Consider the following 24,300-nt stretch of genomic DNA (forward strand, 5'->3'; position numbering starts at 1 on the left):
CATAAGAATTTGTTTGAAATCGATCGTCGGTCTTTGTTCTGTGATGTGTAATTGTAATGTGAAGTGAGAAAAGCAGAATTGGTGCTGGAAGGTAATGCAGGAGTTAAGGTAAGGTGTTCATTATGAAATAGTGATGTTAGGGGGACGAGACTGGTCAAAGAAGGACTTCTAAAAAGGGAAATTTTCCTGATTATGGTGTATCAACATTTTGCCAATCTGCTACGCAGGGCTGGTAGCAAATCACTTTTTGATGACCTGGTCACTTTTTGCGATTTGATTCTTTGAAAAAAAAAAATAATCAGGACCAATATCTGATAGACTTGCTGAATAAATTAATAAACTTTCTAAATTCGGGCAACAAAAATAAAATAAAATGTTACGTGAAAAATTTGGCTCGAAAATACATTGATAAATAGTTTTAGCATCGAAGGGACAATTGAATGCAGCAGACAGTGCACTTAATTAAAAATAATAATGTTGCTTGCAATAGTTACTGGCAATGAAATGGAAGAGGAGATATTGCCTATGAATTTTGAAATTGGTGATGTTGCGTGCTTTGAATAATGTTCCAAATAATTTTCGAAACAGTTAATTAGCAAATATTTTATGATTATTTTGGTCCATTCAATTGGGTTGTTCAGTGATGAAAAATTCACAGTTCTTTGTAGCTCGATCGAAAGAGCACATTTTTCTAAGTGTAACACGATTTTATTGCGCTTTAATATGTTAATTTTGATATAGTAAATGATTAAAAAATATTTCATTACGTCGACTCAATGATGTTTCAATTTACATAATGACAGCTCGCCCCGAAGTAAAATTTGTCGAAGGGTGATTCAAACGCGATTTCCATACTAAATTCAAACGTGTTTTAAAAATAGTTCCAGAGCACGAAAAAATATGAAACTTTGGATTCTGGCTCAGTTTGTAACGTAGAATCAGAATATGTAAGAAAACAGGATACCCCTAAACAAGCCAATTATTTTGGTATTCTACTAGTAACGTTTTCGTATTCGTATTCGTTTATAATTATAAAAGATGCATAACTACCGTCAGTGCATTAGATTCCGTTTGTTGAAGACAAACTTTTGTTGTAAAATAACTATTATGTCGATTATGACACAATGTAGCTCGAAGTGTATGCAACCAGTAGCAAATTTTATTTCTTTGAAAAAAAAATCTCTAAAAAAAAGTGATTGTATTGCATTTGATACTGCAGCTGCGCATTTTCATTTCCGCTCAAGGTAAAACAAAATTCAAAGGATGTTAAAATGTAATATTTGAATTTTGTAACCTATTGAGTTATTTTAATCAAAACAACTACAATAATGATAAAGAAAGCTTACATATACCAAATTCAACAAGTATTGATGATTTTGTTATTGTTTTTAGCGTGAGTGGTAATTCAAAAACAAATCTGATTCATTTCGCAAAGCTAAAACGCGAAGGTGACCGCTGTTATAGAAAGGCGATAAGCGCATCTAAGTTGAAGTTACTAGAGATAACTTTTGAAGAAAAATTCCTACAATAATTTAACTGATAAGATTTTGGCAATTCAAAGTACAGGTAATCGCAAATATTCATTTTAATTATTAAAATTTTCTTAACCTTACTTTAGATTTGATCGCCAATGGCCGCTTAAAAGGCCTTATGTTTAAACAAAGTATTATTTTAATGAATAAAAATATTCTCAGACGGCTTCATTTTCAACTGTTGAAGTTACCAGAAGATACCCGAGCGCAAATGATTATTTTTACACGAAAAATCAATTTCTAAACTAATTAGTGGATAAAGGGTTACTGGTGAGTGCACTCGAACTAGATGAGCGGCATTGTAGATGAGCGGATTCATGCGTAATACTTAGAAAATTGAACAAAAAAAAAATATTGAAAAGCAGAGTTAGCGGACTTTTGCTGGTAACGCAGATTAACGGATTCCTGAATCTAAAAAAAATGAGAGAACGAAATTATTTGAAAAGCAGAGCGAGTGGGCTACTGCTAGCTATGCAGATGAGCGGATTCCTGCATGGTGCTTTAAAAACAAAACAAAAATATTTGAAGAGCAGAGCGAGTGGGCAACTGCTACATGCAGATGAGCGGATTCCTGCAAATTATTCAGCAAAAAAAAAGAGAGCTGAAAGACAAAAAAAAATTAAATAAAAAAAAGAGCAGAGCGAGTGGGCTACTGCTGACTATGCAGATGAGCGGATTCCTGCATCGTTTTTTAAAAAAAATGGAATAAATATTTGAAAGCAGAGCGAGTGGGCTACTGCTACATGAGAACTATGCAGATGAGCGGATTCCTGCATGTTATTGAGGAAAAAAAAATAAAAGAGCTGTGCAAGTGGGCTACTGCTGATTATGCAGATGAGCGGATTCCTGCATAGTAATTTAAAAAAATAAAGGAAATGGAATAAATATTTGAAAAGCAGAGCGAGTGGGCTACTGCTAACTATGCAGATGAACGGATTCCTGCAGTTTTCAGCAAAAAAAAGAAGGGAAATGATAAAAAATCAGAGCGAACCGGCCACTGCTGGCTATACAGATGAGCGTATGAGAGGAAGAAAAATATTAGAAAAGCTTAGCGAGCGGACTACTCCTAGATGACCGGATTCTAGCTGGATAATTAAAAAACGATTAAGCAGATTATTATAGTTGAAGGTAATACACTTTAATGATTATGGAAGAGATAAAACCAAGGCAAAACTCAATGCATTTGGGTTCAATTCATATTTCAATCAATTGTTTAGATAGAGTTCGATACTGGATTTGAAGTCAACAACCAGCCTGGCAAGCTCGTTGCACTGATTTTCTATCTAGCTTCAGTCATTTGTTTTCAAGTGATGTCTCTATCTATGAGGATTTAAAATTAATAATCTTTAATAAAAAAAAATAAGACAATAACTAATTCGTTTGAGTTAGAATCATAATTCATTAAATGATTGAAAAAGGGTTTGATTCTGGATTTAGAGGCTATCAACCAGCCTGGCAAGCTCGTTGAACTAATTTTCTATCCGGTTTCAGCAATTGTTTTTTTAATTGAATTTTCTAGAAGGGTTCTTAATCAACATGAAAATAGAAGAAAATAATGAAAGATATGAAATTAGTTAATATATTGGAGAGAACACCGCATAATTTGATTAAACAAAACGTAAATGTGGGGTGAACTTCAACTTCTCAGATTATCAATTCGATAAATTATCAACTGATTAAATTAAATGATTAATGTAGTAAACACGAACAATTTATGAATTGCTACAACTTAGCAATAGATTTTGATTTGCTAGAAGTTTTCATGAATTAGATGATAGACTGAAAACCAATCAGCTAGCGTGACATGCTCGCTAAATTGAATGTTTCGCTAGAATAAGAAATTAATAGTTTAATTTATTCTTTGAAGACAATTTCAAATTCATATCAAACAAAGAAAATATTCAAAGACGACATGCAAATATCGGATATGTAAAGCGTGAGAGAACTCAATCAGTAAAATTTGTATAGAAAACACAGCATAGCAAAAGGCTAATAAGGCTAAATGTATGTAGAGAGAGTAATGGTTTTTCCAAAGATTGTGGAGCAATTTATTTAATTTAATATTTGTTGTGTATTTGTTATCAAAAATATATTGTTTTGAGTAGGAATCCAATGAAATTAGACGTTAGACGAATAAAAATACTAGCAAGTCGTTAGTTGATTATATGTGTTGATTCAAAAATTATTCATTCGATTGATGCTTTTATCGATAACATTTCAAATTGACGTGAAATACAATTGAAATAATGGAAAACATCAAGGAACTATGTCTCACGCTTTTAATACTATTATTTTTTTGATACTTTAATCTTAAACAATAATAAAAAAAAATCTCTACACATACAGCATACTGATAAGTAGAATAGATATCAGAATAACTAGTCTGAAATGAAAATATTAGAACGTTTTGCATAGGGTCCTAAAATTTTTAATGAAATCTTGTTTTTATTTAATAAGACGAAAGAGTATGTTCTTGCAACCACTTTAAGCAATTTTTCCTGTTCAAATCACGGTTATATCACATTTAAAATTAAATTACAAAAATAGGTTCAGATTTGAACCTTGACACTTTAGATCATGTTTGACATTCACTGAGTCGGCAAAAACGCCACAGGGGCTCATCTTTTTAACATTGGGGTTGTTCCTATTTAACATTTCGGAAGGGACACGGAAAACAAAATACACCCAAAATTTGAGTTTAAACCAAAGGGTGTGACAAAATCCCAGAAATCCGAAAAAAATGTTTTTTGGCCGTAAACCAACGAAAATCATACAAAAATTGAGTAAACATGTGATTCTGGCCTAAACTTAATAGTTTGGTACTAAAATTGGGACAGGGCTTTAGGACCCTATTGTATTAGAAATACAGTAATTTCTCGATTATATCACGGATCCAAAAATTTTTGGCGTGATATACCGAAGCGTGATATATTGAAAATGTGTTTTTCTGCTAAATAATTTTCATCAAAATTTGAGATTCATATTGCAGAAATCGATCAGATGAAATGATAAGCACGAAGGAGATGGGTCAAATAGATATATGATAATTGGTTATGGTTATTTTCTATGTAAATTGTATAAAAATCATACAATTATTGTGGCGTGATAAAGTCGAACAGAAAACCGTGCTAAAATCGAGAGTGATATAATGAAGCGATATTAAAACGAACAGTGATAAAATCGAGAAACAACTGTATTTACCAACTGTTCATTGTTATGATTTTAAGGTAGCAATACTCTGCTTAAAATTTAATTATAAAATATTAAGATAAATTACAACGGTTATTACAACAACACAATCTATCCTTATGTATTGAAAGGAAGGTCAAGTGAATCAAAAGTTGGTTAAATAGTGATTCAAATAAGTACAGTCACAACCAAATGGGCTGAAAAGGTATCAATTAGAATTATGGTTCTAATTACTAGATAATGAGATTTTGAATTAAGTGTATCACTGTTATGGTAATGCGTATATCAAACCTTTGCTTCAGTTAAGCAAGAGACTTTTCCTTCAGGTTTTGTATACTAAAGTTTATTGTTCGAAACTACTGCTGTAAACGAGTATCATGAATCAAGTATAATATGTTTCGCGATCAAAATCATAGTCGCGAAAACATGTACGCCCAATGCTAAAAACACTGTAGTTGGCCGATGGACCAACAGGTGGCGGTAATGTGTAAACGTCAAACACGAACAAAAGCGACGCGAGCGCTGCGGATGGTCGATTGACCACCTACAAGATATTCGAATCGATCGTTAAAAAGTTGGTCGATGAATAGCGATGAGAGTGTGACGTCTGTTTGTCTGTGCTTCTAATTTGTTAGTGTGACAATATCAAAAATTAGATTTTTTCACTTGTTTTACCGTGATTACAAATTTTATTGTTTGAAAATAGGAGAACATGGTCAATAAGTAATGCATTTTGAGAGATTTAAATAGATTTGTTTTATTGAGACAGTGTCTAATGAAATAATAATTTGTTGTTAATAAAAAAAAGCAGTGAGTTTGAGAAAGGATAATCTATTATTTTGAAAATTTATTTTCCGGTAAATTAAATTCATTATTTAGATCGAAAATTACTGATAATGAGATAATGAAAATATTATTAATGAACGCAAGGAATATTTGTAAAAACTAGAAAAGTTTGAATTTTGTATGAAAGTACTTAAAAAAAAAGATATATAACATTTTTTGTTTGATGGTTAAACACGTTAAGACCTAGTGGGTAAGTATAGAAAGTGTGAAATTTCAGATGTAAATTGCGTTAAAACTCAGTTTGTTTCGGCATTTTATATTTAATATATTATTTATAAATGCAATTATTCCTAAATGATGATTATTAATGCTTATACAGTTTCCAATCGAAAGTAATTGAATTTTATCATTTTCTGTAATGTTTTATTTTGCATGCTATTGTAGGTCGAGCGGTATGGAATTTTTATCACGTTCATTTTTTAATGATGAAAATTAAAATATTGATATCCATTTAAGCAGTTTAGCGCAGCAGCTTGTTAGTTGCAAATTAGAAAGAAAAGTAACTTAAATAAACAATTAAAGGGAATGTTATAGATTTATAGAGTGTAATATGTATGTATCTCTTCAAAATAGAGGACTATCAATTTAGCATCTTAAAAATTGAATAAAGATATGGAATATTGTTGACTTTTATGAAATTTGTCCAGGTGATTAGTTTAAATGAAACACGACTACTTTAAAACTATAATTATTTCACATTGTATCAATCTTTTATTGTCATTACTACATTACACTTAAATAAAACATTTTCAGACTTATACTAAATTGAAAACAAGAGAAAAACAAAGAAAAATAATATTACGATTTTGTCAATTTTTGTTTTCATTATTGAAAAAATAAGTACGCGTAATTGAAATATTACATACATCCAATGCAGTCAGCAGATGAAAGGTAATGTAGTTGAATTTCATAAATGATAACCTCATAAATAATGATTATAATGAGAGAATTTTCTTACCAGTGATTGAAATTTGTAACACTTGTGTTTCAATGCTTTGAATTGATATTTATTTGAAATAGGAATAATATAATTATTTAATGGAATATTATGTCAAATTAGTTTGAAATATTTAATTTATTTGTCTTTGATTTAATATTAAAAAAATGAATAATTCAATTTTTGCAACGTGTAATACGACAACGATATGTTCGTTGATTATTTGAAGAGTAGAGTAGAGAGCGAATGTAGTATTGAAGAGCAAATAGAAAACTAGTAGTAGATTATTTATGATGTATGATTATGGGAACAAACAAATTTAATTTGTCATTGTTTACTTCACAAATTATAATCGATAGTGAATTTCATTCAGTGTAATCTTAAGCATCACACGACAGTTTCTACGTTCGGTCCAAGCTCAAGCATAAAAGAAGAACACGAAGATGCAAAGCGAGTGAGCCGAATCGACGCGGCAACGAAATACGTCGATACAGTCACCACTGGGGGTGTCAAGAGAACTGAAGAGCGAATGAGGAAAAGAGATGGAAGATTTCAGCAGCGCACTCGCATTGAGATCTGTCGGTGCGCATCCTCAGTCAATTGACGAATTTTGACGCGAACGGTTTGTTGTTGAAAAGAAAAAAAAATAAAACACGAAAGTCGCGAAAATTAACAAAAATAGTTTAAATTTTGAAAGAATACGACATGTTGGAGCGACGGGCAGTTCAAAAACGCATGCAGGACATTTATCGATTTGTATCTGATATGGCCATCGTATCGTTGGATATTCTCTCTCTAGTATTTCTTGACGATAACCGGGGTATGCTCCGCAACAAAGGTTATGCCCCTGCTGGAGAAAAACAGAGTTGAATTCGTACGTCGACCACGCTGTTCAATGTTGAGTTTTATTGGGTACGATGGAATGCTTGAAACTTATTCGACGGAAGGAAAATTCACCCGAAAGAAATTCTTCAAGTGTGTTCGAGCGTTTGCGACATCAGGACAAGTGCAGCGGAGTCCAGGAAAGTAATCTTTGTGGATCTTAGACGGAGCACGTATTCATTGCCACAAGTCAATTGTCGAACACCTTCGATCGTTGGGTATAATAGTCGTATTTTTACCCGCATACGCACCGTTTTATAAATATAATTAGGTTGTTAAAGGCTGCATTACCAGTAAATATAGAAGTTTTTACCATTTTTTTGCAAAACATAAATCACCCGAACGACTCTATACGGTTGCAGTCTGTGAGAGTTGCGGCTCTTGAATGCTCTAGTGCCACGTGCCAAACGAGAGAGTGAATGTTTATATTCATTGGGCTCTCCGTATGTGATGTGCCACGAACTGCGATGGTTCGCGAACTGTAACATTCTCCGAATATGGTTCGATCGGCTTACACCCGATTCGGTTTTTGCACGGGGGATGCGTACCGTGCAAAAAAAATTATCAGTTCAAAATTTCAAAAAACCGTGCAAAATAAGTAACACCATTTCTTGAAACGTCGTGCCACAGATAACAGATGTTTATGCTAGAACAAAAATCTTCTGAAAACTTGTGTAAATATTCAAACTAAAACACGTTGAAAACACTAGCGCTGCCACACAACGTATTGCTTCAATCAGTGGTGAATTAAAGTATCTTGAAATGTTTCATATTCACCACAGACATCACCATGAGAACTTATCGATAACAGCGCCACCACGTTGTTGCTACTTGTGTTGCCACTTAAAATCACCATTATTTGTTTTACACAGTTTTTCAATCGGACATAAACATCTGTTATCTGTGGTCGTGCAAAAATAAGGTTTTGTAGGAAAATAATGCATGGAAACTTTTTTTGCACGGCCGTGTAAAAAAATCCGTGCAAAACAAGAATCGGGTGTATTCTGATCGAAATCCAAACACTGGCAGCATACGCTCAATCGTCGGTGGGGAGAAACCAATACAAAACTTCTGTACGTCATAGTGAGCCGGGATTCCGCTGTCACGAATTGTCACTGTGAGCCCAGATCTCAAACATTGGACTAACATGGAAAAAGCGCGTAACTGATTAAAACACATTTTCGCATTTCATCAAAAGTGACAAAAATCGAATGAAAATCAATTCATGCACACAATGCAAGTAATGTCACGTGAGCACCTTTCAATCGGATTGAATATAAAGCATTGAAAAACGCATCGTTTTACTTTTTCCAATAAAAAATAATATTCAGTGCATAATAAAAAAAAAGACACTACACGTTAATGCTTCCAGTGGGCTAGTTGCCCTTTTAAGGAAGCACCACACTAGACAACGAACTAGCATGCAACGCCCAGTGGCACAGTCGGAAAACATTCCTCTCGAAAAGTTTTTCGGCCTGAGGCGGGAATCGAACCCACACTCCTTAGCACGATGCGGCTAAATGCCTCGGTGACACTAACCGCACGGCTACGAAGCCCACGAATAACTGTGGCCCTTTTTCCATGTTTGTCAAGAAAAATCAAAAGTACACAACAAAAGAAAACTAGCGATGGACTTATCCACGGTCTTCTTTTATCCTCAACTTTCTTTTTCTTGTCTGCTCTAAATGCGGGCAATGTTTACATAAAATGACATCCGGACAACAAATGTTCACCGGATGAACATGAGGTGGATGAATGCACAACGAAATCGTTCATTTTTTGTAAACACGGCCCGCAGTAAAAGGTTTTCTTCCCGGTGGAAGAAGCAACGTGACGTCATTGTAAATTAGTTCATTTTCCCCAAGCCTGCCTTGATTGTTGTTCGCAAGCTGGAGTTATCTTGCAGTTCAAACAAACATTGTTCTATATTTCTCGCATACTCTGAGATAACGCCCTAAAAGCCATTGGTAACCATGTGTGTAGCTCGTTGTTTCTGAGCAAGTGAAGGAACAAACATCCAAATCAACATCACTGGTAGGTAGATAATAGGGGTATTCACTAAACAGCGTAAAGCGCTGCGTAAGTCATGCTAAATTGATTATCTTAAATGTTTCATGATATTGCCTAAACAATCAATGAAACATTTCAGAACGATGACATTCAACGGTCTTTCAATCCAAGAAAGCTGAGAACTCTTTGGAAATATGGCAAATGTCAATATTGAAAATCCAAATAAACGTATCCAATTTTATTTTCATTGGTACATGTTCGTGTTGCTGGAAGCAAAAGAGTTTACAAAAATTTAAGAACACTTCGGCTGAAAGTACCTACAAGTGCAAACAGTCAATTCTAATGTGCAATATACCGTACCTATTCCATCCCCGTTTCATTTGGTTTAGCGTATAGTTGATTTTATTATGAGTCCCATTAAGTATGGAGTGTTAGAGAATGCCAAACGTCATATAATGATTTTGAAAATGTCTACAAATAGTGCCTTCTAGGAGGAGCCTATTTATTTTTTCTTGATATATGCATTTGCAGGAGGGAGCTCTCAAATTAGGGACGGAGCGGAGGTTGTGTTTGGGGAAACTCGGCCAATAATTGACGACAAACAATACTGCAATACTGAATGCAGAGGCCTGATATCAGTATCGAGCAAAACATTTATTAAAAGCGACTCACAAAACATATTATTTCACAACATAGAATCAACTCTCAGCAATACTTGGGTAGCTTTATCTTTGTCACAATTTAGTGCAGGAAAGTTATTGATAGTCCGGAACCAGCTTCAGAATCCACGGAAGCCCTAGAAACAAATAACTGTTTTTTGATAGATTGATAATTGGGCTTATAGTTCGTTTTAGTTTGTATCTTTACCTTCAATAATAATGTAGGAACGGCTTAATCGTGCCCATAGATCGTACCTAAAAACTTATAGAAAAAACTGATGATCCTAAAGATGAAGCTATTTTCATTATACATTTATAAGCTGTCACTTTCAGTGGGTGACTAGATTATAAATCTCTCATTTGACGTTCAATAGAATCAGAAGAGGAATATTTCACGTGAAATGTTTCTTTGCCGAAGTTACGCAAATTTTCACTTTACGCAGCTTTTAGTGAATACCCCTAATGATCCTTTCTTCACCATAGAGTTGTTAAACAACGTGTAAATCCATTCAAATGCTCAGAAATAATGAGCTACACTTATGGTTACCAACTGGGAGGGAGGCACCGATACTACACACGAAATATGACATGATTTTTTTTTTCAAACTGCAAGAAAACTCCAGCTTGCCAACGACAATCAAGGCAGACCTGATGAAAATCGCTAGTTTTCTTTTGTTGTGTACCTTCCACCTTTTCGGACAAACATTGAAAAAGGGCCAAAGTTTTCTATGCATTTCATTTTCGTTTTTATTAGAAAAAGTAAAATGATGCGTATTTAAGTACTTTATATTCAATCAGAATAAAAGGTGCTATCGTGGCATTACTTTTGAATAGGCATGAATAGCTTAGCAATCGATTTTTTGTCACATTTGTTGAAATGCCAAAAAATGTTTTGATCAATTATGCACTTTTTCCAAGTTTGTCCATTGTTTGAGATCCGGGCTCACAGTGACAGTTCGTGACAGCAGAATCTCGGCTCACTATGACGTACAGAAATTTCGTATCGGTTTCTCCCTCCCAGGTTACCAATGGCTTTTAGGGCGAGATCATAAGTTATGCGAGATTTCATGTACATGCTATAAGCCATTTTACGAAGCCTGGTCAAATGACAGGAGACCTGGGATTTTTCAATCATCGTCGTCAGTTTTCGCGATGATGATGGTTGATGACTGTGCGCATCTCTAGCATAGCTTTTCATCCAGGCGAAAACTTAAATGGAGAAAAATTATTAAAATATTTCTGATCACAAAAGTGCTTTTTTATGTGCAATATGGGTAACAAAGAGGTAGCTGATACAATAACTAGGTGTAATGTTGCAGTAACGAACATTTTTAGATCTCATTTTTGTCATTTTCTCCATGTCCACGTTTGGTAAGATGAGGCGTTGTTGAAAATCACGCTGAATTTATTCCCAGGTCTCCTGTCAATTGACGCCGTTGCGGCGATCAGCTGTTCCGAAACGTCTCGTAAAATGGCTCATAGCAATTCTGGACAAACATTTGAAAAGGGCCCAAGAGGTCTTGAGCCTTTTTTTAGAAACGTTGCTGTTGAGCCCTTCTTAGCCCGCCCACGCAAACTAACACCACTATCAGAAAGATTGGTGTTAGCTCTTCCTGATAGTGGTATTGGTGAGCGTGATCAAGTTGAATTGGGCTCAACAGCGTCTTGCAAAGCCAATGGGCCGTATGAATAAAATGTAGTAAAGTTGAGTTTGCTACAATCTCGGTAGTAAACGCTATATGTGGAACACAAGTGGAACATGTTTGTGTCATTTTCCTTTCTACACCTTTCGAACATACTACAAACAACGCATTGCTATGAATAAAGGTAGAATTTACTACAAAGCTACTGGTAGTTAGCTTCAGAGGTTGCTACACATGCTTTGAGATTGCGGAATTGAATGGAATAATTAACTTTTGAGTAAAAATCATGGGAAAACGATATGAGTTTTGATATTTCCGAAGGTATTTTGAGTTTTGCTTAGGAATTCTGAGGTTACGAAAATATTCGCCCCGCCAATGCTGAGATTCCGGTAAGATTAGCGGCAGTAGCAATTTGTAATATCCGTGTGAATTCTGGCATTACGATAATCATGTTATTTTCTAGGAATTTTAGAATGTCGGTAGGAATGCAGATATTTATAATGTAATTCTGAATTTTACGTGTAAATTCTAACAACTCAGATTTCCTTTTGAATACCGGAATTCCTGTAGGAACTTTGAGATACCGGTAGGGATGTCGGATTTTTATGATAATTCTGGAAGTATAAATACCATTCTAGGAATATTGCGGAAATATTAGGAATCTGGTAAAAACTCTAGAATTGGGGTGGGAATGGGATTCATAATATTAATCTCTTGGAATTCTTTGGGTATCTTTGAGTTGGTATTTCTGTAAGAATCTATGATATTGCGGTGGGATTCCTGCGAATTATTGTGTGAATATTTGTAATTCTGAAAATCAATCTTTGTAATTATTGTAAAAAGATTCCATTGATCTCCAGTTCCGTTGGAATTTCAAAGCATAGCTTCAATATAAACGTTTTGAATGTCGGTAAATATTTTATAGATTTCAATGGGATTTTTTTTGTGAAATCAATAAGAATTTTAATAATTTCAAAGGAAACCATGGTGTTTTAGGGGAGATCCTCATTGAATTCTAACGACTACCAATGGAATCACTACAATTCCCATAAAAATTTCGACATTCTAAGTTCTAGAAATTCCAAGGATACTATCAGAAACCCCACCAAAATAACGAGAATATCACAGAAACACTTAGAACTTCCGGAATTCAACATGCTGTTGAGAAAACACACGGGGAGCATCAAAATTCTACCGCAATTTCACCAGAATCTCAGTACTGCTGCTAGAAAATATGTGGTTCTAAATTTGATAGCTGTAATCTCAAGATCTCCTCATAGATGTTAAGCTAGTATTTAAAAAATCATCAATCACTGGCGTTGGCGAAAGCCGATAACTACCCAGAAAATTATTTGATGTACCATCATCATAAAATCATAGACATAAAGAGAATACCAAACTAATCGCAAAATTACACTACAAATCTTGTCAAATAACAGCACCTTCATGATTTGTGCAAGTTGTCGTGTTATCGATAAGATTCCATGCATTTTCTTCATATGCATGATTGTAATAATTTTAAGCGTCACTCTGAATAGATTGTTCTCTACGTGCAGAATCACTCTGCACTCTGAATGTAAATTTCTTAACGTGCAGCTTCAGTCACTGCTCATGTTCGAAAGTAGTAAGTACTACATGTTCGAAAAGTTTTTTATTCATACCAAAAGTGTAGTAAACTTTGTGGATTTTGTTTTTGAGTAGATGCTACATGTAGTAAAGTTCAAAGTTTTTTTATTCATATCACCCAATGTTTACCAATGTCGATGTGCCCTTTTGAAATGTTTGTCCAGAATTTATGCTGGCAGCACTGACAGTAATGACCTTCAGGAACATGTTACGTGAGAGAGATTTTAAAAGGTTCGAATGTCAGCTGGTGTTTACATTTTTCTATAGAAAACATTTTTGCGTGCGCTACACAGAAAATCGCATATTTTCAATAGTTTTTCACATTATACCGAAAATAAATTATAAATTGCAGATATATTAAAATTTGCAAGCTATTTAAAAGGTTTTTGGCGTGAACAGTAAAATATCTATCCAGTTAGATTGGTGGCAAGCTGCAGAAGCATAATCCGGCGCCAGTGAAAGGTTTGTAAACGTTTCGATTCCTGATGGAAGTTCTAGAAACAATATTTACTATTCCTCGTTATTTGTAGGAAAATAAACCATGGCCGGCGACAGGAAGCGTCGCTCACGGTCGCGGGAGAGGATCGACTTGGATCGGGACCGAGGTGGAGGCGGCAGGGATCGTTACCGGGAACGCGAATACGAACGGGACAGAGAACGGGAGAGGTACCAGGACCGGGAACGCGAACGAGATATCCGGGAAAGGGAGCGGGAGCGCGAAAGGGAACGAGAACGGGATCGGGCGCTGGATAAGGCCATTGCTAGGAAGAGATCCCGTTCCCGAGAGAGGGATCGTGACGAAAAGAAGCGGAAGGATGAGAAGGACAAAAAGGACGACGACGTTGAGGAGGTGAAGGTTGAAGTGCCGAAAAAGGAGGAAAAGGCTAAGAAGGAACCGCTTTCGCTGGAGGAATTGTTGGCGAAAAAGAAAGCGGAAGAGGAAGCCAGAAGTAAGCCGGTTTTCATAACGAAGGAGCAAAGAGCAGCCGAAGCACTGAAGAGGAGGCAGGAAGAAGTAGCCGCAATGCGAGCAGGGGCTTCGGTTGGAGTTCCCAAGTTCGGAGATGTTCCGGTGACGACTTTGTTAAACAGGGAGAAGAAGGATCCACTGGAAAAGTATGACAGAAGAGAAAGGGAACGTGAACGTGAACGGGAAAGAGCAAGAGATCGGGAAAGGGAGAGAGACGGGAAGGAGAAAGATCGAGATGATGATAAAAGACGTTCCACGACGGAAGACACAACAGTTAAGGACAAGGAAAAAGAGCAGGAAGCGATTCGAGAACGTTATCTGGGAATCGTGAAGAAGAAAAGACGAGTCAGGAGACTGAATGATAGGAAGTTTGTCTTTGACTGGGATGCTGCTGAGGACACTTCAATAGATTACAACAACCTGTATAAGGAACGGCATCACGTCCAGTTCTTCGGACGAGGAAATATTGCTGGAATTGATATAAAAGATCAGAAGCGTAAGCAAAGTAAATTTTATGGAGATCTTTTGGAAAAACGTCGAACGGATGCAGAGAAGGAACAGGAGAAAGTTCGTCTGAAGAAGGTCAAAAAGAAGGAAGACAAACAAAAGTGGGATGATCGTCATTGGTCTGAAAAGGATTGCGATGAGATGACTGAGCGTGATTGGCGTATCTTCAGAGAAGACTACAACATTACAATCAAAGGCGGTAAGATTCCAAATCCCTTCAGAAGTTGGAGTGAAACCGGATTTCCAAAAGAAATCCTGGACATTATCGATAAAGTTGGTTATAAAGAGCCCACTCCTATTCAGAGACAAGCCATCCCAATTGGTCTTCAGAACCGGGATATTATTGGTATTGCTGAAACTGGTTCTGGTAAAACTCTGGCCTTCTTGATTCCTCTCCTGACATGGATCCAATCGCTTCCAAAGATCGATCGTTTGGAAACAGCTGACCAAGGCCCGTATGCCATCATTTTGGCCCCAACTCGAGAATTGGCTCAACAGATCGAAGAAGAAACGCAAAAGTTCGGTCAACCATTAGGCATCCGTACGGTTGTCGTTGTCGGAGGTTTGTCTCGAGAAGAACAGGGTTTCCGGCTTCGACTTGGTTGTGAAATCGTTATTGCCACTCCCGGTCGTTTGATTGACGTTTTGGAGAATCGTTATCTGGTGTTGAATCAGTGTACTTACATCGTTTTGGATGAAGCCGATCGTATGATTGACATGGGTTTTGAACCAGATGTGCAGAAGATCCTTGAATACATGCCCGTCACCAATCTCAAACCAGACACCGAAGAAGCTGAAGATGCCTCCAAACTGATGGAGAACTTCAACACCAAGAAAAAGTATCGTCAAACTGTCATGTTCACAGCCACTATGCCTCCAGCAGTAGAAAGACTCGCCCGAACCTATCTCCGGCGTCCGGCTACGGTCTACATTGGTTCCGTAGGAAAACCCACAGAAAGAACCGAACAGATCGTGCACATCATGACCGAAAACGAGAAACGCAAGAAGCTCATGGAAATTCTTTCTCGTGGAGTCGAACCTCCCTGCATTATCTTCGTCAACCAGAAGAAGGGAGCGGATGTATTGGCCAAGGGACTCGAGAAGCTTGGCTACAACGCTTGTACGCTTCACGGTGGCAAAGGTCAGGAACAGCGAGAGTACGCCCTGGCATCGCTCAAGAACGGTTCCAAGGACATCCTGGTGGCCACAGACGTGGCAGGTCGTGGTATCGATATCAAGGACGTGTCCCTTGTCATCAACTACGATATGGCCAAAACCATCGAGGATTACACGCATCGTATCGGTCGAACTGGTCGTGCTGGAAAGACGGGTTGCGCCATTTCGTTCTGCACCAAGGACGACAGCCATCTGTTCTACGATCTGAAGCAAATCGTCGTAGCCAGTCCCGTGTCGGTTTGTCCGCCAGAGTTGATGAACCATCCGGATGCTCAACACAAGCCGGGCACTGTCGTCACGAAGAAGCGACGGGAGGAGAAGATTTTCGCTTAAACGTAAGTCGAATTCTTAGTAATGTTTCCATTTATGCTTGTAATATTATGATTGTCCGAACTGTAGCATTGTGGTGAACTTCTTTTTCTATCACAAACTCCCTAATGATGACATATTTGATAAAGGTTACCGGCTCGAGCATAATAGGCCAAGGAATGGAACACTAGCCCTATGAAAAATTTAAATTTCTTCAACTTTCATAGACAGGATCGTAAAAACTCTGCGAATAGAAAAAAAATTAAATGTATGCTTTTTATTAGTCCCCAAGCTAATATTCTTCCGCGAGCATCCGTGTTGCAGTATATGGATTAATAATAATGAACATAACATTGTTTTAATTTTATATTTCATTTTTAAGCTAAGTATGCTGTTCCGCTCAAGAAATGTAAAAAAATCATCCTAAGATATGGTTGAGAAATTTTCTACAGTGAGCTCCTTCCTTAGCCGAGTGGTTAGAGTCCGCGGCTACAAAGCAAAGCCATGCTGAAGGTGTCTGGGTTCCTTTCCCGATCGGTCCAGGATCTTTTCAAAATGGAAATTTCCTTGACTTCCCTGGGCATAGAGTATCATCGTACCTGCCACACGATATACGAAACTGTGGAAGTGCTCAAAAAGAACACTACGCTGAGAAGCAGGCTCTGTCTCAGTGATGACGTTAATGCCAAGTAGAAGATCTACAACATTCCGAAACGTCCATCAATAATTCAAATACATAATTATTATTATTATTATTATTACGACACTTTACCATTATGGTGGGATTCGTGTCGATACAAATTCATAATATTTTTTTTATTTTAATTATTTATTCAAACTTAACGTTACATGGCATGTGTTTAAGTACCGTCAAACGGGGTGACTTGCAACGGCGGGGTGACTTGCAACACATTGTAATTTAAAACTAAATTTTACTATAAAACACAATTTTCAATAGAAAATTCGTTTTAAATCGGTGCTTCAATACGTGTGACTCACAATTCAAGTAGGAGCCACGATTAAAACTGTTATTATAAATATGTTCATACAATAAACATAATTCTTTTAAATGTCTGGAAAACTGATACTTGATGGAGGTTCGAAATCGTGACCTGAAAACATGAGATAGATTTAATGTACAAAAGTAATATTCTACATGTTGTTTCTATAACTAATAAGTGATAATATGACGAACTTTATTTTACAAAATTGTAGCAACAACAATTTTAATAAAAATATTTTTTATACACATGTGCCTATGCGGGGTGACTTGCAACACTTTTTTCTAAGCAATTTAGAGTTTTATAAAAGTTAAAAACTTTTGTGTTAGGTCTACTTTATAATCAAAAGAGTAATAATTCATGAATCAACTACAAACACTCGTTAAAAATATTGTTCAGTTAAGATATTGGACCTTGATGATTTAACGCCTCTTTTTCCCATACAAAAAAACTCAATTATTTTCTTACAAAAATGTATTCTAAATGTTCTTGTACTAGTTCGAATGCTTTAAATACATGAATAACAATAGTTAATAAGTGTGACTAATGAAAAATATCAACATTTTGTTGGAAAAAACTAAATTAGCAGTGAGTGTTGCAAGTCACCCCGCACAAGGGCATTTAAAAAATTTCACCTTTTTGATGACTTTTGATATGACAAAATAATTCGATTCAATTTTCTATCATCTCATTCTGTAGGCGAGCCGGCCATTCAAAGTTCCACAAGGAATTTAGATTTTTAGATTACGTTTAGATCATGGTTTTGGTTGATTGAAGTTGAAAAGTGTTGCAAGTCACCCCGTTTGACGGTATCTTAAGCTGAGCTATGGAAATCCTTTCAACAGCTAAAAAACAATTAATTACAAAATTACTGGTGCTTAACGGTTAAATTGAATTCATGGAAGGAAAAAGTAAGAAAAACCTTTATTATAGCAAATAGAAAGAGTATACATAGAGGAAAGGTACAATACTACTATTCTAATATCACAGGAACTACAGGCACAATTGCTCGAGTGAAGGGTTTGCTGATGTTGCACATCCCGTCCAAAACTTTGGAAGGACACGTTGGAACCAGTCGTCGATTTTTTTAAAATTATTTTCGCAATTTCGTGAACGGATACTGTGGCTTTAGGTTCAGGATCATTTTAAGTATAGTGCGCATCGTACCTTCGTGCTGTGCGTACACGAATTCTCTCTGCTCTTGGAAGTTTTCTTAAAAACTACCTAAAGCAATAAAACAGTACTTTTCAGTGCTACACAAACAATACTTTTCAGTGCTAAAATTAAAAACGGTACTTTTCAGTGCTACTTAAACAGTACTTTTCAGTACTATTTTTTCTACTATTTATCCCTTTACGATCCTTGTTTGGACCCGTGCCTTCGATTTTTCGTTGGCCCGTTGGCGAAAGCTAGCGGTGGTAATCCTTCTTGGACACCGTCTAGGGAAAAAACCTCTCGAAGGTCACGTCTTTCTCGTTTATTAACTAAACATGGTATCAACAACTAACAAAAGGAAGGGTGAATCTCTGAATTCACTACTTCCTTCCAAAAAAAGTGGGTTTTAAAACTGTCACTACACGTGGCAAGAATGGAAGAAAGGACGTTTCTCCGGAATGCGAACTTTCTTCCAAGGGTGAAATGGAAAATGTTGATAATTGCATCGTAGGGAGCAATCAGTTCGATGCTCTAGACAAATTTTCCGAACACCAAATCGAAGCAGCCTCTAGCCCAGGCTCTTTGATTCAAGTGAGAAAGCAAAGAGTGCCGCCTATCGTGGTCAGTTGTTCCGAATTTGGGGGATTTAGGCAGGAGATCTTGAACTCCATTAGGGGAAACAAGGTTTCCTTCCAAATCGCAAAGAAAGGAGACTGTCGCGTTTTGCCGGAAACTATTAAAGATCGTGAACTTCTTCTCAGACATCTTGAAGAGAAGAAGCACAATTTTTTTACTTATGACGACAAAACTGAACGTTTGTTCAAAGTTGTCTTGAAAGGTCTCTCAAGTGACTGAAGAGATCAAAAATGGAATAAATGATTTACTTGGATTTTCCCCAGTCCAAGTAATCATTATGAAAAAGAGAACCCAATCTGGCATTGTTCGGAAATGGCTTTCTCAAGAATATTATTTAGTTCACTTCAACAAAAAAGAACTAAATAATATTAAAGCTTTAGAAAAAGCTAAACTTATGTTTGATGTCCGTGTGACGTGGGAACATTTCCAGAAACCTGGAGGAAATTACCAGAACCCCACTCAGTGCCGTCGGTGCCAAAAGTGGGGTCATGGTACAAAAAATTGTCGCATGGATGCTAAATGCATGATTTGCGGAGGTTCTTCTCACGCAAAGGACGATTGTCCTGTGAAAGAAGATACCAGAAAGTTTGAATGCGCCAATTGCAAGGGCCCTCACAAAGCTAACTTTTGGGAATGCCCTTCACGCAAAAGAGTCATTGAGGCTCGTGCCAGGCAGATGAAGGATAATATCCGTTACGATAACGGTCGTGCCTGGTAGAGTATCGAACAATGCTCATTTTTCAGTTAGCGATCGCTTGATGAGAAATCATACCCACCAGGAAGATCATAATCATGCTCATTCACAAACAAATTTTAATCCGCCGGGTGGCTATCATTCAATTTCGAATGTATCTACCCACGGTAAATCCTTTGCCGATATCGTAGCAGGTAATTTGAACTCTTCCCCTATTCGTTCCATGAGTACCCATTCTACTTGTTTCAAATCAAATGGAAAAAACCCTACCGCAACAGGTAACTCCTACCCCGCTTCTTCGTCTACCGAAAATTCCAATGGGAAATCATCAGATGATATGTCTGCCTCTGATTTTAATTTTCTAACTGAACAATTGAATCTAATGATTGATGCAATGTTCAAAGCCACCACTATGACTGAAGCAGTCCAAGTAGGTGTAAAATTTACAAATCAAATTGTTATTGGATTACGTTTTTCTAATGGATCCAAATAATAATTTAAATATTTTAAATTGGAATGCTCGTTCTCTGAATGGTAAAGAGGACGAGCTGTTTAATTTTCTTACGGTTAATAACGTGCATATAGCAGTTATTACCGAAACGTATTTAAAACCTGGATCTAAACTCAAAAGAGATCCTAAATTTTTTGATTATCGTAATGATCGACTTGATGGGGCATGTGGGGGAGTTGCAATCATCATTCATAGGCGTATAAAACATCAACTGTTTTCGTCATTTGAAACTTCAGGTGTTTCTGTTGAAACACAGTTTGGTAAGCTCCACTTTCAATTATTTACGAGCCGACTGGAATATATATAAAACGTATGTTGATTCCAATCTTGATGTTAACATTTCTTTAGAAACTAAACTTGATATTTCATAGCTGCCTATTTGCCTTTTCAATGCTCTGGACAGCAAGTTAATTTGCTCCAAACTGACTTGCGAAAATTGATTCGCAATAAGTCAAAATTTTTTGTCATTGGTGACTTTAATGCCAAACATCGGTCATGGAATAATTCTCAAAGTAATTCCAACGGCAGAATTTTATTTGATGAGTGCTCTTCAGGATATTTCTCAATTCAATACCCTGATAGCCCTACATGTTTTTCCTCTTCTAGAAATCTATCTACGATTGACTTGGTCTTAACCGACTCTAGTCATCTTTGTAGCCAATTAGTTACTCATGCTGATTTTGATTCTGATCATGTCCCTGTTACATTTCAAATATCGCATGAAGCGATTCTCAATCCTATCAGCTCCACTTTCAATTATTTACGAGCCGACTGGAATATATATAAAACGTATGTTGATTCCAATCTTGATGTTAACATTTCTTTAGAAACTAAACTTGATATTGACAATGCTCTTGACAAATTCCATTGTTGAAGCCAGGAACATTGCAATTCCAAAATGTGAAGTAAAATTTGAATCCGTGATTATAGACGATGATCTTAAACTCATGATCCGTCTTAAAAACGTGAGGAGAAGGCAATTTCAGCGCACTCGTGATCCTGCTATGAAAATTATATGGCAGGATTTGCAGAAAGAAATCAAGAAACGTTTTGCAGATTTAAGAAAAAAAATTTTGAAAATAAAATTTCTCAATTGGACCCTGGCTCTAAGCCTATTTGGAAATTATCGAAAATCTTGAAAAAACCTCAGAAGCCAATACCGGCATTGAAAGAGGAAACAAATTATTACTAACTAATTGCGAAAAAGCTCAAAAACATGCTATGCAGTTTGAAAGTGCGCACAATTTTAATTTAGGACTTACTAGTCCAATTGAAAATCAAGTTACTCAGGACTTCGAAAATATTCTCAATCAAGAGAACGTTTTCGAAAATGCCTGAGAGACTGATTTGGAAGAAGTGAGAACTATTATTAAAAAAATCAAAAATATGAAAGCTCCTGGCGATGATGGAATTTTCTACATCCTCATCAAGAAACTTCCAGAAAGTAGCTTACCATTTTTAGTTGATATATTTAACAAATGTTTTCAATTAGCATATTTTCCTGACAAATGGAAAAATGCTAAGGTTGTTCCAATTTTAAAACCAGACAAAAATCCTGCAGAAGCTTCTAGCTATCGTCCAATCAGTTTGCTTTCCTCCATCAGTAAACTTTTTGAAAGGGTTATTTTGAATAGAATGATGGCCCACATCAACGAAAATTCAATTTTTGCCAATGAACAGTTCGGATTCCGTCATGGACATTCGACCACTCATCAACTTTTACGTGTAACAAATTTGATCCGTTCCAACAAATCTGAAGGCTACTCTACTGGTCTTGCTCTTCCAGACATAGAAAAAGCATTTAACAGTGTTTGGCATGAAGGTTTGATTGTAAAATTGAAAAACTTTAATTTTCCAACATACATTGTTAGAATAATTCAAAGTTATCTGTCAAATCGTACACTTCAGGTTAATTATCAGAACTCCAGATCTGAAAGACTTCCTGTAAGAGCTGGTGTTCCCCAAGGCAGCATATTGGGACCAATATTATACAATATTTTCACATCTGACTTACCTGAGTTACCTCAGGGATGTCAAAAATTTTTGTTTGCGGATGACACAGGCCTCTCCGCCAAAGGACGAAGCCTGCGTGTCATCTGTAGTCGATTGCAAAAAAGTTTGGATATTTTTTCTTCATACTTGCAAAAATGGAAGATTTCTCCTAATGCTTCCAAAACTCAACTAATAATATTCCCACATAAACCAAAGGCTCTTTATTTGAAACCTTCAAGTAGACATGTTGTCACGATGAGAGGGGTTCCAATAAATTGGTCAGATGAAGTTAAGTATCTTGGGCTCATGCTAGATAAGAATTTAACTTTCAAAAATCACATTGAGGGCATTCAAGCCAAATGTAACAAATATGTAAAATGTCTCTATCCCCTTATTAATAGAAAATCAAAACTTTGTCTTAAGAACAAGCTTTTGATATTCAAACAAATTTTCAGGCCAGCCATGTTGTATGCTGTACCAATATGGACTAGCTGTTGTAATACCAGGAAGAAAGCTCTGCAGAGAATTCAAAATAAAATTTTGAAAATGATTCTGAGACTTCCTCCCTGGTATAGTACCAATGAGTTACATAGAATATCCAATGTTGAAACATTGGAACAAATGTCAAATAAAATAATAAATAATTTCAGGCAAAAATCGTTGCAATCTTCTATTGCCACGATTAATGCGTTATATGTTTAGGTTAAGTTAGGTTAAGTATATTCAAAGTGTTTTTTTTTCTCTTATAAGCAGGTGAAATCAACTCACCTGTAAAAAATCTGAACTGCTACGGGAAATGAAATGTAATATGTTGTTAACAAAATGTTAAATTTGTTTTACCAAATTAGGATGATAGTGTTGTCTAATAACACAGAACACCTAGATATAAGAAATAATGAATGTAATGTTTAGAATGATACTAATAAAAAAATTAAAAAAAAACATGAAAAAAACATTTTAAGTATCCTATTTTGTTTCACTTGAAGCTTTTTTTTAAACGGCAGCGCAGTCATACCAGGCGGGAGATCCGTACGTCATTGACGGTTTGAACGCTGTTTTGTATAGATTAAGAGCTTTGAATTCGTATCCAACCGTGAACGCCGGTTGACAAGGGAGTGCTTTGGAAAGCCTAAGCAAGACGGGGAGAGTTTGCTGTTCGTGCTGTGTGAGTGCGAAGAGATATTCGTGTTCAGTCGAAGATGGATTACCAACTGGTGAGCTCGTTTCATGCTTATGATAACACATTTTTTCATGGAAGCGTTACCTTTAAATATTACATTTTAAACAAACTTTGTATGGTTCGTCACTACAAGTGTCGGCATTATGTCTGTTCTATACAATTTCAATATACATATATTTTTCTCTTTTTGACATTACTAAAACTATCTTTTGAATTGTTCGACATAATGAATGGTGACGTATTTTTTAAAACTTCTACCATCTCGAGACAGAAATGCACTGTAAAGATTACAGTACATATGTAATTTTCAAACAAACTATGTTTGGTTCGTCACTACAAGTGTCGGCATTATTCCTGTTTCATATTATTTAAAGTATTTACATATAATTTTATGTTTTCGCCATTAATAAAAACTTCTTTCGAATTGTTCGACGTATTTTCAATTACTATTAATATCAATTTATTTTTATTTGATTTACTTGTTATAAATGTTGGTTCTTGATGGAATCTGAGGCGGACAGGGCTGGGAGAAATGACCAGGACACGGGTTCTAACAATAACGAACAAGGTTTATTAACAGGAAACGGTCTGTACACTTCGGTGTCTTGGTGTGGAATGGGGTTGAAAAAATTGCGCGGGCACTCACGTCAGTAAACCAACGGCTACTACGTTTACACCCCCTCTCGTTGGGACACTCCTAGCTTCTTCCGAAGTTTCTCAAATCGTCCAACGTCCAAGTCCTTCGTGAAGAAGTCAGCTAGTTGGTTTACGCTCGCAATCGGTTCGACTAGCAACTTCCCAGTAGCAACAAGATCTCGCAGAAAATGATGCTTGATGTCTATATG

At 36.2% G+C, this 24,300-nt stretch overlaps 1 protein-coding gene across 1 annotated transcript; it reads left to right on the forward strand.

Moving 5' to 3' along the window:
* The first annotated feature begins 13,576 nt into the window (after positions 1-13,576).
* LOC5571661 (probable ATP-dependent RNA helicase DDX23) lies at positions 13,577-16,375 on the forward strand. Its single transcript, XM_021845497.1, has 2 exons — positions 13,577-13,786; positions 13,855-16,375. The coding sequence occupies exon 2, from the start codon at positions 13,866-13,868 to the stop codon at positions 16,308-16,310; it is 2,445 nt and encodes an 814-aa protein (XP_021701189.1). The 5' UTR covers positions 13,577-13,786; positions 13,855-13,865; the 3' UTR covers positions 16,311-16,375.
* Positions 16,376-24,300: the final 7,925 nt, after the last annotated feature.

The sequence above is a fragment of the Aedes aegypti genome, chromosome 2, assembly GCF_002204515.2.
Source record: "Aedes aegypti strain LVP_AGWG chromosome 2, AaegL5.0 Primary Assembly, whole genome shotgun sequence".
NCBI classification, from domain to species: Eukaryota; Metazoa; Arthropoda; class Insecta; order Diptera; family Culicidae; genus Aedes; species Aedes aegypti.